Source organism: Halichoeres trimaculatus, unplaced genomic scaffold (assembly GCF_033239565.1).
Source record: "Halichoeres trimaculatus isolate MK-OKI-2021-1 unplaced genomic scaffold, fHalTri1.1 fHalTri1_scaffold_21, whole genome shotgun sequence".
NCBI lineage: Eukaryota > Metazoa > Chordata > Actinopteri > Labriformes > Labridae > Halichoeres > Halichoeres trimaculatus.
In genome coordinates, this window is record NW_027437199.1 from 19,538,298 (window position 1) to 19,554,417 (window position 16,120).

Here is a 16,120-nt window from a genome sequence, read left to right on the forward strand (position 1 = left end):
GACTCCTCCTGAATTTCCCCTCAGGAATAAATAAAGTATTGAAATTTTATTCCATTCTAAAATATTCAAATCTATTTTAATCATCCTAGATACTGACCCCATCATCACAGTGCTACGTTGAATGATCCAGGGCCTCAGTGATTTATGTATTAGCTAATAGCTCCTATAATCCTGTCAGTATGTGGCCACAGCACTAGAGCAGGCGAATGAGGGAGGGGCTGGTGATGGAGACGAAAACGGAAGATGCAAATACTGATGGATATGTAAATGTAGATATTTCTGCTGCTAGAATTCAACAATGCTCAAAAAACAATGCAATGAAACTAATACAAATCCCTTTTCTATCAACTATTTTTATCTGTTTAGTTTCTTTCTATCTGGAAGCGGAAAGCTCAGGAAGTGAGCTTTAAGGGTGTGTTCAAAAATCCCACATCAGTGACACCACTGGCGGAACAATAACCCCCAACCAGAAGTGGCACCCAACTTTCCCACACTGCTTCCCACGCCAAGCTGGCACGATTATGGGACAAGAGGGAAAATGCAGAAATGTTCAGATAGCATTCATAAAAATTCTGTCAGTAAGCCAGTAGCCTAGTTGTGAAAAGATTTATGACTGGGCATGCAAAGGCTCTTCCCTTTGCTGGTGAGAAATCTGACATTTACTGGCAGATTTTGAGAAGCAATTGTTTCTTTCCATCATTTGAAAAGTGTGAATGGTGATTAACTCCACTGACTGCATGAGAAACGAGGAAAACGAGGGAAAAACTGGACACATATAATCTTTTCCTTTTTTTGCACGTTTCTGAAAATAAACCAGAAACACAAATGATCAAACTCACTTTGTATTCAAGGCACTAACCTACATTTTTCTCTTTCATTCTTGGTCCAGTGGCTCTATCCTTTCTCTGATATTTAAAATGTCTCATCCTGCAGCTCCCAGCTTTTTACCCAAGGGTGCAAAGCTACTAAGCTAATCTTAGGTTGAATGGATAATGACAAACATACAGTTATAAACTTCAAGCAAGGATTACTTCTGCAAATACAAATCCTGACGGTGTTAAGAAAGACCACGACACAAGGAGTTTTGTCACTGAAGCTAAATTCTTGCCAAAAACTTTACAAAGAGGGTGTTGTAAAAAGACAATTCTATTCATGTACAAAGTGTGCGTGCTTTTGCTTAAAAAACACATCTCTTTCCTTTGAGTACAAAACATATTTATTTATAAGAACAAAAAGAAAAACCTTAACAAGACGAAAAATAACCTTTGTTTGACGCTTTATATACAAGTACAACAAAATATTTCCTGAATACAAAAAAAAACATTGGCACAAATTTTCCATCTATGGTGAAGCTGAAGATTTTTGCACAGAATTTGTGGGTAATTTCCGAAACAGCAGGTGGCGCTGAGGCTCAGTTCACTGGAATTGAGAGTTTGAGGGTAACCAGTCTGGGCTGGGATGCTGGGGGTTTGAAAAGCTACTGGAGTACTGGAGTGGACTGGGAAAGACAACCAGTTACTGTTCAGAATCGATTAGAAATGGTTTGATCCATTGACATCATTAGCCTCAATGCTTAATGATTTCCTTTTTGTCTCCTAAAGCCCCGTTTCCATAAAGGGGTTTTTGTGGCGTTTCCACTGACAGATCCCCAAACTGAGTCAAACTGTCCCACACTATTGGGGTGCCAGATGTACCGATCTGACCCAAGAAGGTAGAGCTCTTCTTCTGGCTTACAAAACATTGACAAGGCCGGCTCCTGCCCACCTGGGGTCCCTCATCCAGGTCTACACTCCTTCTTGCCCACTATGCTCTGCTTGTGAAAGACGTCTGGTGCTCCCAGCCCAGCGCGGCTCCAAATCTCTAGCCAGACTCTTGTCCTCTGTTGTTCCAAAATGGTGGGATGAATTACCTAACTCTATACAATCCACAGAGTCCCTTTCTACTTTAAGAGATGTCTGAAGACTCATCTGTTCAGGGAACACTAAGGCACTTAATCTGACCCTTCTCCACTTTGTCCTCAGGAGTAGAATGAGTCAGATGGTCTCAGACCCAGCTCTTCGTGAATATTTAGCACTGATTATTGAATATATTGAAAGTTGAACTATACTTTTGCAGCAATTAATTGTGGTTAGTTACGGATACATTACTCTACATAGGAAAAACAAACAAACAAAATCTTATTGCACTTAATGTCAGCACCTGCAGCCAATTGGCTCATTGCACTTGTCACACTTACTATGGTTTCGAAAGAATTGTCAGCTGCTGTATTTCTCCTGGTGGCACACAGCCCTCTCAGAAACAAAGCTTGATTGCACTTTGTAACAAAAAGTCACATGCCAATCACAAAGAAGACAAATCGTTGGATGTCTTCCATCGTTGTCTTTGGTTTATGTCTCCCATTTTTCTTCTTCATTGGATCTATTAGCATGGTACACTGTGTCGTGCTGCTACTGTATCAAACTGTAGTGATCCAAACTGGACTACTTGGTGGAAATGGGACTTACCATTTACGCTGACTATTTGGCTCAGCAGTGTTTGCCTAGCAGATAGATAACAGTTTCCCAAGAAAACTTTGTAGTCCTTTGGAAGGACATTTTTAATCAAAGAAAAATCTCAATTGGTTGATTTTCATGTGTCTGCAATTTTTCTTCAGTTTCATGATGAATAGACCAAACAAAAACAGAGGAAAAGCTTCTTTTTATACTTGGTGCACGTGTAGCAGACTCCGCCACCCCTCTAGTGTCAGTTTTTTGCTGATCTCATTTTCCTCTGAGAGCAGTTGGTTTCATCATTTACAATTTTTTTTTCTGAGTTTGATTTTTTTTTTTCTTCAGAAAAAACGTACTAACAAAGCAATACAAACATTAAAGAGTTTAGTTGCTGATGGATCCTTCTTATCAATGAATCAGGCTGCCCCAATGTTCAACTCATACAGGATTAAGATAAAGTCTCCTTTACATCCTTACCCTGTCCAGGCAACCAATCAGGAGTGATGGATTTCTTCCGAGGCCTTTGAGCTTCAAAGAGACTGGAACAGTCTAAACTAAGTGACAGGAAGTTGGCTGTTTCTCTTTTGTCAGGCCAAAGACTTGCTTTCATGTCCCCTTGAAGTTGGTTTCCTGATTAGTAGAACAGCTAATTTTAAGAAAGCCAAGGTCAGCTCACTGCAGTAAACACAAATGTATGCTGTGTGTGCTTCAATGAGCCAGGACGATTTCAGGGTATTAGTCTGACAGTCATCATCTGAGACCAGGTGGGGTTTGGCAGCTGAAAGACAAACTAATCAGTAAATGGAGCCGTTTACAAAGACTCTTTGAGTAGTAATTTTTAAATTGATTATTTTAAAATGATGGCTGACTCACATTTCAGAGCTTTTAGTTATCATGAATGCTTTTCACAGATACTGTAGATCCAAGTAATAAGGCATTATCCAGCCTTTTCATTTGCCAGAAAAACAGCCTCATTTTCCAGCTATGAAATCTAAAGCAAAAAGCCAGCACGGCAATTTGCTCATTATGTTCAGAGCAAGTGAGCTGCAGGGTAATATGAAAGAAATCTTTTCTTGAATATAACCATAGATCCTTCTACTAACAATTCCTCATTCAATTTTGCTGCAGAGTCTGTCACTCAGTAGTTTTCATTGGGTTTGAGGAGAAAAAAAATCAACACAAAAACTGTATTTTTTAAAACATTTAAACAGAAAAACAAGCTAAAGTTACAGATGTTGATTACAGATACATATAAAGATAAGATATAAAATATTCTGTCATTCACTTTATATCAGTCATTGCAGTATCTCAGTGATGAAGTATTTGCATGGATAACACTTGATTGTTCATTGTCTAGTTGACATACTAAGTCAATTTCAAGGCACCATTAAATCCCTCTTCCCACACCTTCAATGACTGAAATGAAAACAACATTTCAGAAATGGTTGTGACCTTTGAGAAATAAAGTCATTTGCTCAAAATTACTGGACAAGATTGAAACCAGTCTTGTGCTAACGAATAAAGCTCAAGTAAGAAGGCAATAAGCCTAGCTAGCTGGTAGCAGGAGCAAACTAGCTAACCTAACCTTGTACTGAGTTCAAAAAATACTATGCTAAGCTAGGATAAAAGTCTTTGAGGTTTATTGATGCAGGTTACAAAATAGACAGACATGAGAGTGTAAGCCATCCTTATTTAATTCAATCTACTGTGATAATCATTTTTATTGGCTCCTTCCATACCAGGTGTTCAAATATATTCATGAGCAGCCATTAGCATACATTACACAGAAAAATTTCACTATACTATTAGTGGTTAGAAATTAATGAATCCAGTCAGTGTTAAAGGCAACAAAATAAAAAACTTGGGTGCACCTTAATTTTGCATATTATAAAAAAGTTAGTCGCACCAGTGCAGAGTCTTTCCAAGAGACTGACTGATCACTTCTCATTAGCTGGTCGTACAAAATAGAGGTGACCTGACAACCATGCAGCCGCTGCTGCTTCAGCTGAAAAATGCCCCACAGTGTTCCCCTGAGTGATGGTGTCAATAAACAGAAGTGATGAATCTTCTGCTTCACTGGAAGGGAACGCTATTGGAAATCGATAGCCAATGAAACTCATGCTTTACTCTCCCTGGAGGCAGATGCAGTAGAGTAAAAGACTGGGTTGGTATGTAAGGAGGTCTGAACTGACACCATAAAGGTGCAATCTGCAGGATTTTCCTAAAAATAAACGATCAACTTTTACGGGACTAATCCTGCTCAATCGTCTTCGGTGGGCCTCTGTACATGTGGGTCAGTGTCTGTGTCTACCTCAACTCCCTCTGCCTTTGATGTGTTGGCTATGTCTAGACGTTTCTAGACGTGGCTACCTCAGCAAATCACAGAGTGCCCAGTGTGCAAGTGACTAAAGGGTGAAGCTTGGCTCGACTTTCACTTGCTTTAGGGCACTTGGAGAGCAGCATTGGACAAAGAGCGATGCGAGTTAGCTTTCTGCTAACCAGGTATGTGTCAAATACCCATGATTAGCTTGTCCTAACATGTCAAGTCAGGTGCACGGCTGTCAAGTCTCTCTCACGTAGAATTCTACAGGTGGTTGCTGGGTTAGTGAGTGTGTTCACAAAGTTACAGTTAAAGGCAGTGGGTGTGCGCTGCTGCTGGCACTGATCCAAGGAGAAGGAGCCCAGTTTGAATGCAGTGTTTACTAACAAGTAACTAAAATTCTTGCAGACCCTACCATTAAGTAATTAAAAAAAACAATAAAAGTAGTAAATAATAATATTGTCAACAAAAGTTGTATTATATCTTGAGTATTTCATACGGTTAGCGCTATATCATATTTTGAACCGTTTCGTGAGTTCACTATTTCTTTACACCTCCAACAGTAAATGCTGCATCTAAAATCACAATTTCTGAAACTAAAATCCACCTTTTAAAACCACTAGACATTTGTATTTTTATGAAAAAGAAAGAATATGCCACTACCACTACCTTTATTTCAAATACAGTTTGTTGAAAGTGCAATAATGTCCTCGCTCAGGTAATGTCATGCCAAGGTTAGACAACTCAAGAGGCATGCCTACGTAACAAGCATACGATTGTGTGTTATTTTAAGCCCAGCTCCTTCTCCCTTGTCTCTTTAATCTAGTCTGCCTTCTTCTATAATCAATTCCCACTGGCCTACTTTCAAAGAAGCTGCAGGTGCTGGCACAGTGACCTATAAACACTCAAACCTCCAGACACCTTAGCTCATTATTATGGAAGACCCTTTTTTACACCTGAATAAAAACAGGAGTAGTTGAACACTGAGGGGAAGTACATTAGCTGGCAACGATTCTTCTCAACGGGGAAAAGCTAAATGTTAACGAGGAATGGGGACTTGTGGTTTCATACTCACTCTAGGTGTCAATGGCAAAGGCAAGGGTACTTTGACTGATCACAAACGATACTAAAAAAAAGACTATTTTTTTCCATGTACATCAAACTTTGTTGAATGTTGAGTTTCTTTGAAAAACTGGATTATTCAGTATATGCTGCCATGATTACAATGACCAAGACTTTAACTCCCATGAAACATCAGACTGCTTGGAATTGGTCTTATAGTCCTTACCTTTAACATGTTTGTCCTTTCTGTCTAATCTCCTGGGACGAATCTCTCCTTTCTGTGCTCCACATTCAGAGCGGTACACACACAGTGATACCAAACATCACAGTGATTAGGCTAATTAGGCAAACCTAGTGATAATGTGGTTGAAAACACCTTTGATGCTGATTACAGGATACACCTGAGTTGAACGTTTCCCTACTGTCAAATTCTTTTCAGTCTTTTCTGGGGTAGTGTCCACACGTAGCCGAGTGTCTGGGAAACTGTCATCCACACCAAACCGCTGTTTTACGTCACTTAAAACAATGTTTTTTGAAAACTCCAGCCAAAGTGAAAATTTTGGAAAACTACGGTTTCATGTCAACGCAGAGAAACAGTTTTTTCAAACATTACAGCAGAATGACGTGGGTTCATTTTAATTGGATAGCACAGGTTTTACGTCTGAAAAAAGTTTTCAATTATAAGTTCGGCATGCTTCAAGCAGCACTTATCATCTAATTTTGCCAGGTGTATGTGGACCAAAGTTTTTTTTTTAAACAATAAGTGGGAATAATTGTGTTTGAGAAAATACCCAGCTGTGTGTACAAGGCTTGGGGTTACCAACCTTTTTGTCAAGGCCAGTTTCATTAGTTAGGTTTTAAAATGATTTCAAGAGCAATCCCTGATTTGTATTGGTTGATTTTCAGATTAAAGTCATATTTTATTTAGTGTCAAGTTCTTTCAGTGCCTGTTGTGTTTTTTGTCTCTTTCACTAAAAGGGGGCAATAATTTGGTCCATTTGTATAACTGGGATAAGTTGTGTAAAAACCAAACTGCAGAGCAGAAACTGGAGACCTCCTTCGGCTTTGACAGCTTTTAGTAGTCTGATTTGCATGCAGCATTTGTAACGGGCAAGTATGCGGGGCTAACAGAGCGTACAGAACTGTAACCAATCCAGAATAGACTCTCCTTTATTCTGCCGTGACTGATTGTCACATTCCAGCTGAAACTCAAGAGTAACGGCGGCTTTAGAGGGGTACCAGAGAGGCATACCCAAACCAAATCTGTCTTCTTTTCAAGGATCTGAGCTAGTTACATAAGACCTTTTCAAATTCTGATTCTGTGATCTGTTGAACAAGGCTGGTACAACGAAACCATTTGCCTGACCTCAACTCTCCCATTGGAACAAATGGAGTCATCACCAAAGTTCAAACCCCCATCCATTTGACCCTTAACATAGGACAACACCAACATTAGGTCATTCTTGAGAATGTCAGGCTCGTGTTCGTCCAAGTCTGAACCACCTTCAATGCCATTAAATATACTCTTTGAAATGTAAACTGGTACAGTCCAGAATGATAATAATAATAATAATAATAATAATAATAATAATAATAATAATAATAATAATAATAATAATAATTGTACAATAACTGTAAAATGTACAATTGTATTTTCCATAAAAAGGTTTAGTTTGACAAACTTTTAGCATAAGTTTGAAAATACATGGCTCTACAGCAGAAACTGTTTTATGAAACCATAAAACGTATCACATAACCTCATAAAGGTACCATACTTCAAGCTGAGATGAAGTAAAGGGACAAGCAGACATGATGTCATGCTACAATGTCATGATATTTGTATGAAGGCCCAGTTTACAAGTGACTGCAGGAGAGGTTTTTATATTAAACTTATATTCATACTTGAATAATTTTATAAAACAGAGGGGACCTAGACTCTGCCCCATTGTTTTTCATGGTTAACAGGAAAAACAAGTTTAAAAACCCAAGTGTCTTCATCTTTTCTTCTATGAGGAGCTATTTGGATTTCCTTGCTAGCCTGAATGGTTGAGGAGTTATGGTAATTTAAAGAGCACCCATTAAAAATGGGGGCGCTGGCACTCCGATGGGCTCTAAAGAGTTAATGGAAAAGGATACAAGTTAGCCCAGCTTAGCATTGACTGAAAACTGATTGCTTGGCATTGACTGAAAGTAGCCAAAACCACACACAAGAACTTCATTTTGAAATACTGAACTAGTGTAACGTTTCAACAGCTGCAAAAAAACTCCACAAAAGAAATTGATTGTTTTGAACTAAAATAATGACTGTAACTCATCACTTCACATCCTAGACAAACATCTTTAGTGTTAGTAGCAATGGTATTAGTATCTGAACCGAGGAAAATGTGCTGCATAACGTGCCACAGTCACACTCAGTGATGACCTTCTATCTGTTTGGGCTTCATTTCTACAGAGCAAAGATATAAATCCAATACTAGAAGGTCGCTTAAGATCTTTCTTTAGCTCAAACTGACATAAAAACAGAATGACTGGCTGCTCTGGAACCTGATTTTCTTCCAGGCAGAAGCGAACAAATCAAAGTAGTGACAGAATAGAAGCTGCCTGCTGTGTCTCTAATCAACATGAAAGTGAAAATACTTCACAGAGAGCTCACACGAGCTGGCCAGTGTTCGTATCAAAAAGCAAAACCATGAATAATTCAGCGAGCTTCTCTATATTCCACCAACAATAATGAAAAGTAACAAAATTAAAGAGTAAAAAACAAAGGAGAAAACTACAGAAATGTGTTAAAAAAATTAAATGACAGTGTTACCATAGTTCATTGTGACAGCACTACAACCATGCAGCTGCTGATACATGAATATCAAAATGACTCAGAAACAGATTAGCTTCAGTAGAATGTTATGGTAGCTGGTTTATCTTGAGCTGACTGAGGCTGAAAAAGTGCTATTATCAAATGCAGATTTCTGCCATTTATCAAGGTTGACTTGTTTGCAGTTAGAGCTGCTCTGCTAACTTAAACAGTGAGCCCTCCCTCCCCTTAACTGAACTCCCCCCTCTATGATATAGGGGAGAGTTCAGTTCTCCTTGCTGAGATGGATGGTCTTCTTCTTTAATGACAATGTGCGGATGGCTGTGTGCTACAGAGTAAGGTGCTGCAGCCAAAGCAGAGTGGGTCTGTGGTGTTCACAATCAGAAACATGAGACAAGTTATTTAATGGGTTTGACTATCCTGTGCTAATGCACCACACCAAAAACTGACATCAGGGGTAGTTCTGTAATAACCAAAGGACCTCATGCAATACAAAAAAACATGGGGATTTACTGAGATACCATCATAATCTTTAAAAAATACAATGAGATATATATATATATATATATATATATATATATATATATATATATATATATATATATATATTGCCATACCACCAAGCACTATGTCAGCTACTTGCATTCATACTGTAAGCTAGAGCAGTGGTTTTCAAAGTGGGGGCCATCAGGGAGCACAAGGGAGGCACCAGAAAATTGAAGGGAAGGGAAATATTAGAATCTTGTGATTTTTAAAAAAATTATTTATATATATATACATATATATATATATTTTTTTTTTTAATCAAACTGCTCTTCCCCTGTCAACTACTGGCTGCATGTAAGAAAGGAGTATCCAGAGCCATGAAATGCCTTCTCTCTTTTGCAACAACCTACTTGTATGAATTTGGCTTTTGTTTGTTAATAAGTTCCTGTTCAAAACAAATGTAACAATTATTGAAAAGTGAATCAAAGTTAGAAAATAAATCCCTAAAGTTGACATTTCTTTATATATTTTGAACCACAGACTGCTGTTTTCCAAAGGGGGCCCCAAGCCAGAAGCAAATGCTGTTTGGGAGGCCTTGGTATAACCAAGTTTGGAAACTCCTTAGCTAGAAGACCATGTGAAGTCATAAAAGGGGGAACACAACAAATTAGCCACAACTTTTTAACCATCATCTGATTAAGGTTTTGCTTTTAATAGAAATCAATAAACAGACTTCTGTGAATGAGTGCAGCTAATAATCTAGTTGTTGTCATCACCTCATAACTCCTAATCCATTTTTGTAAATCAAGCTGTCAGTCAAGCTGTGTGACAAGCACAATTAACAAGAAAATAGAGTCAGAAGTGTTTTTTTTTTTTTTTTTTTTTTACAACAGCTGACCATAAAAAAGCTTGGCAGCCATCCTCAGAGGCTTTTAATAAGTAGATAGCCAATTCCCCATAACTCGAGGCAGATCTTTTTTTTCTGATGTGTTTAAAGAGGGAATCCTTAATGTCCTAGTGTTGTACTGCTGTATTTTAGGCACCCAGTTGTACAAATTTTAAGTGCCTAACATTTGTTAGCATTTGTCCCCTTTTTGATTCAAAAAACTGATCTGGCCATTTTAAGTGCATGAGAACACAATCAAGAGACTGTAACCCAATCACAGTCCTTTTAAAGGTGCTGTGAGGGCTATCCGGACTGAATTGTTGATACAGGATGCAGACTCCCAGTCTTTAACAAGGTTACAACCTTGTAAAGAGAAACAGAAAAAAACCCTCCACTCATCAACCTTTGGACCAGAATGATTAGCGCAGCATTCCTCCACTTCGATCTTTGTCTTGCCTTGACCTTTGGCTCATTGCTCTCTTTCTTTTCCCAGAACTGGAAGCATGAGGCTCTTGACCAAATGAGAAGACAATGTCTGAAAAATGGCCAGGGAAGGTCAGACCTCTGATTGGTATTCAACCTCCTCCACCTGAGAGTGCTGGACCGAAACCCTGCTGTCTGCCCCCCTGGAGCGTAAATCACCATCTTGACTTTGATAGATAAGAAGCATTGGCAAATACTGCTCGCTAACAGAAGAAATTGGAACGCAGTCAAGTAAGAATGAGGTAGAAGAGGTCCCCAGTAATATGTCACCAAAGGACTTTCATGACAACCTCACTGAATCACAGACACATGTTGGACAAAGCTGATAGACGATGCTTTACTGGGACACATGACAAGGAGCAATGCGGACAAAGCTCATTCCTACCATAGACTGTAAAAAGAAAATGAACGTCATCTTGCTCGGCTGAAGTGAGATCGCCACAAAAACTGCTCCCCCTGGTGACTAGCTGCAGTACAGGTCAAAAACTCTCTCCTAGTTCAGATGGGCTGTGGTCAAATTTTGTAGAAATGTTTCTCACATCCGTACGCTGTGGTTATATATAGACATTATTGGTCAGTGTTGTGTTCAACTCCTCTTTCTTTGTAAAAGTTTATTTTTCATTAGTTATTAGAGGTTAAAAACAGGGTTTTACATCACATTTCTCAATGACTGACAGCTGCCATTCTTACATGGTTTTGGGGGAATAGTAAAACCCTATTTCCTCCAAGCAATTCAGTTTGATTTGTCTTGGTACGGCACGCGTTTTGTCCCCAGGACAGGTCCCCAAGTTACCAACCTGTACCGTCCCTATTTTGGTACCTTTCTGTTGGGGTGCCAGACATACTGATCTGACCCCAGAAAGTGGAGGTAGAAACACTGCAGTCCGTTGATTGGTCAAAAGAATAGTCACTTCCCGAGTGACAGTGGCTGATGTATTTCTCCTCTTGTCTGAAACAAATCTTGATTTTTTGTAACAAAGAGCCACATGACAATCACAAAGAAGATAAACAGATGGATGTCTTTCATCATTGGTCTTTGTTTACTGTGCCATGTTTTCCTTTTTCACTGGATTTATGAGTGGGGTACACTGTGTCGCATTGCAATGATGTCAAGCTATCATGCTGTCTGTCGCGGGGTAAGTGACGATTCTTTCGACCAGTCAACAGTCTGCAGTGTTGTAGCTCCCATACGGAAAGGTCCCAAAAAAGTAGGCCGGCTTGTCTCGGTTTTTGGGGACCTGTCCCGGGATAAGTCAGTGGAAACGCCACAAAATGCGCGCCGTACCGAGACAAACCGAACCGGTCTACTTGGTGGAAACGTGGCTTTAGATGCGGGAAGGAGACCAAAGAAGAGAATACACCTTTAAAACAAAAAAACAAAAACTTTTTTTGTTGCCTGGCTCCACTCAGATTCTCTTTTGCACAGACTCTAGCTGCACAATGGCGGCGCCTCTGACAGGGATATGGGTATTTTAGCTCCAAAACCATACAATAGTAAAAGGCAAAGCCACGCTGTCCATTCTATATACGGTCCATAATTTCTACCACCACTCCATCTTTCCCACAAAGGGGGTCAAAGATGGTAAGTGGGGGGACCTTTGAGGGGTGTCTGGAGATGCATACCAGATATTCTAATGAATCCTTCTCCACTTTTGGTGTCGACATGTTTGTTCAGCTGTTGAAGTCCTGGTTTAAATTAGCTGTGATTCTTCTAGATGCAAGGCATTGTTATAACAGGCACATGCCTCACATCAACACAAAGAACATCTGAAGCTTCTCATGTGAGCAGCAGGCAGTTGGCGCAAGGCTGCTTTGAATTCACAACATGTTCATCAACCAACCCTTGCTGCAAGTAACTGTATATATTTGTCATACTTTTGGAACAAAGAGGGAAAAATTGGGTTCTTTGCATTTTTTAATCACTTTGAGAATTAACTCTAGGGTCTGTCATGAACCCTGAATGAACTCAATAAGCACTGCACAGTTCAAGTTCTGTGGACACATCACTGCAGGCATCTACTACATTCTTACAGTCAGGTTTCATTACTGTTCTCCTTCTTATTGTCTTTGAGCATCCAATGCCAGCAGACACATAAGCACTGATTTACAACAGACAACCAAACTACATGCAAACATGCAGGCGACCCGGCCCCCCTCAGCTTCCGTAAGGAAGTAACAGGAAGAGATGACAAGTGGAAAAGCGGATGCTGGTTGTCGGCAGCATTGCTGTCTGTGGGAGAAACCTACCTGTCATCGTAGCAGAAATCTGCATCCAGTGTGTTCAGATAAAGACCCACAGCCACGGCGGTGCACACCAGCTCCGTGATCATCTCTCAAAACCCCGAAATGGGAGAGACGCTGGGATAGAAAAACTGGAATCAGGTCCCCCTACCACCACCAAAACCACCCCTCTCTTGTCAAGTCTCTTGTGTTATTGTGGTATCAATTCAGCCGCTCGGCAGCACAGCTCTCCATACAACGCAGGGCATTTCCCGTGTCATGCAAAGTGTATGAAAGTTAGCCATGTTCCCTGTAACCGGCTGCACTGACAGGCGGGTCAATGGTGGCGGAAGATGAAGCTAACGCTGGGTCAGGCTCGGAACCGTCCGTATTTCTGTGCCGCGGTACTCCAGGTCTGGATGCGTATCTCTCCTCCTCAGTACTGGATAGAGATGAGCGGAGGGACGCATGTGGTTTTCAGTGGAAGCCACGCATGCGCACAGGGCTCCTCACTGGAAAGGAAAAGGGAGTGATGGAAAAATTGTATGCATTGAGTTTTTTATGCTGAACGGATGGACGAGAATACCGTTCAAATTCATACTAGCATGTAATGTGGATAAAATTTTTCATAAAGATCGATTTTTAGACGGCTGTTTTTTTCTGTCCTTTTTGTTTTGTTTTATTATAAAAATTAATGCATTTTTATATTTCTTAACGCAGGCAGACATTGAGCCATAAATATTTAAAACAAAACAAAACAAAATTCTCCAGTATAGCATCCAAAAGAAAAAGTCCTCTTGTAAGAGAATTTTACTTAACATTTCATAATTTATGCTAAAGAAAATTGAGGTGGTAAAAAATTCCAGTGTAAATTCAAAGTGTTGACAAAAATGCAGCAGTGATGGTTATGGACATCAGTAAAGCATAAGAGGGAATCTGCCCAAAGATCTATCATACTGTTTAAAACTATACTTGGTATAGATCACTGGTTCTAAACCTTTTTCGGTGATGTACTCCCCTATGATGTGTGTGTGTGTGTGTGTGTGTGTGTGTGTGTGTGTGTGTGTGTGTGTGTGTGTGTGTGTGTGTGTGTGTGTGTGTGTGTGTTTTTTTTCTGCCAAGGACCTCCTACTAAGCGCAAAGCAGTTTTGGTTGGAAAAAAAGATGTAGAACACAGCTCTGTACTGTTACTGTCTACTAGATATAGTACTCAGTTTATGAACTTAAACTTATATTGAATTCAAACATTGATTAAATAAATGGTGTTAAAGGAATTTTGCTTGGGTGCTATTTTTTGAACATCCCTTTCCAAATCTTGCCCCCTGGAGTGTCCTCATGTACCCCCTTTTGAGAACCACTGTCATAGATCACCAGAGACTCCGCAGCCACTCCCAAAGAGCATGAGGAGCTATGCTGTGATTTCCAGTTTGAGGAACTAATCCCTTCTAGAAACGTGTACCCATACACTCTGCCAGAAATCTGGGTGTCATAATTGATGGCCAGCTGACCTTTAAAGTTTGTTTGGCCTCAATTGCTTGGTCTTGTCGATATGCCTCTATAACATCAGGAGGATCAGACCCTTCCCGACACAATAGGCCATGCGGCGTCTGATACAGGCCCTTGTGATTTCATGCATAGACTCCTGCAATTCTCTCCCAGCAGGCCTCCCTGTGTGCACATTTAAATCCCTGCAGATTACCCAGAATGCAGCAGCAGGTCTCGTCTTTAACCAGCCCAAAACAGCTCATCACCCCACAGGTAATCTCCCTTCACTGGCTGACAGTGGCAGCTCCAATCAAATTCAAAGTTCTTCTGGCTTGTTTTCTTCAAAACATTGACAAGAACGGCTCCTGCCTACCTGGGGTCCCTCATCCAGGTCTACACCCCCTCCTTACCCACTACACTCTGCTAGTGAAAGACGCCTGGTGCCCCCAGCCCAGCGCAGCTCCAATTCTCAAGCCAGACTCTTCTCCTCTGTTGTTCCCAAATGGTGGAAGGATATACCCAATTTCATACAAACTATAGGGTCTCTTTCTACTTTAAGAGATGTCTGAAGAATCATCTGTTCAGGGAACACTCAGGTGCTTAATCTGACCCATCTCTTCTTTGTCAATTGGGAAGAATGAGTTGCAAGGTCTCCGACACAGATCTTAGTGGTTATTTATCTCTGATTATGAATGTTGTTGAAAGTTGCACAATGTTGTTGCTGATTGTAGCTGATTGATTACCTCGTAGGGACTCCCGATGAGGGGCCGGGGGAGTGGGCTGTGTGGCTGACGCTGGCAAAGCGGATGTCGAGGTCAATGGCACCTCCTCCTGATGCACCAAACAGCACATCACATCATCACATCCTGGAGCTGTTTTTCTGGTCTTCTTCTAAATGTTAAGTCAGGTGACTCCTGCCAGGATAACCTATGCAATTATTTCCTCTAAAGTTAGTTTGTACTCTCTATATTAGTTTGTGTGTATTTAAAGCAAACCTGTTATCAAATCATGGCCTTAATGCGGGAACATGAAAGACACTTCAGGAGGGTGTGTTTATGTATACATATGTGTGCAGGCACCAAGGGCAGGAAAAGTTGAGAGGATGTGACTCACCCTGCACAACAACAAAAACCTAGCAACATATACTGTGGATATAAAGAGTCAACACACCCCTGGCTTAATGTGAGTTAAAGTAAAACATTTGTGAATCTGAATTTTAACAATGAGCTCTATCTGATGCTTTGGAGCCCAGTGGCACCCAACCCGTCTCCTCAGCCTTCCTAGAAGCCTTTTAAGTCCCCTCATAAGGGCCCTTTCATGTTAGTATAAATAGATTATGAGCTTGACTTTGTGAAAATGTTACTACCATTAAATTTAGGTAGTTGGATTTCATTTATCTGCCATTCTTAATCTTGTTATTTGTGCTACTGCTAAAAATAGCTGTTTCAACCATGTACCTCTATTTAGGACTATCATCCATTACTTTTTGCAACATTGTTGTTTCTTGATTATTAAAACATTAACAGTTATTAAGCAATTTCAACAGCTATTTTAGGGCACTCTGGACTGGTTACCAGTCATATCACAGGGCTGACACATGCCCACCACTAATGGGCAATTCAGAGTGACCAATTAACCTTGTGAGCATGTTTTTGGACTGTGGGAGGAAGCCAGAGCACCCAGAGAGAATCCACTCATGCAAGGGGAGAACATGCAGACTCCATACAGAACGACCCACTTTACACAAACTGGGATTAAGTCTTCAGACCTTGTTGTGAGGCAGCAGGACTAACCAGTGAGCCACAGAAGTAAAGCAGGATCCAGAGTGCCTCTTGCCCATTATCTTCTCCCCTACCTCTTTTGATTTGCAAACCATT

General features: G+C 40.3%; 1 protein-coding gene across 1 annotated transcript in view; it reads right to left on the minus strand.

The window, feature by feature from the left end:
* The window catches only part of LOC141810857 (protein O-mannosyl-transferase TMTC2-like), a 77,387-nt gene extending 64,159 nt beyond the window's left edge, over window positions 1-13,228 (minus strand). Inside the window, exon 1 of the mRNA XM_074698694.1 lies at window positions 12,786-13,228. Coding sequence (XP_074554795.1) covers window positions 12,786-12,868 — 83 coding nt within the window. The 5' untranslated portion in view covers window positions 12,869-13,228. The remainder of the gene's footprint in view (window positions 1-12,785) is intronic.
* Between the last annotated feature and the right edge of the window lie 2,892 nt (window positions 13,229-16,120).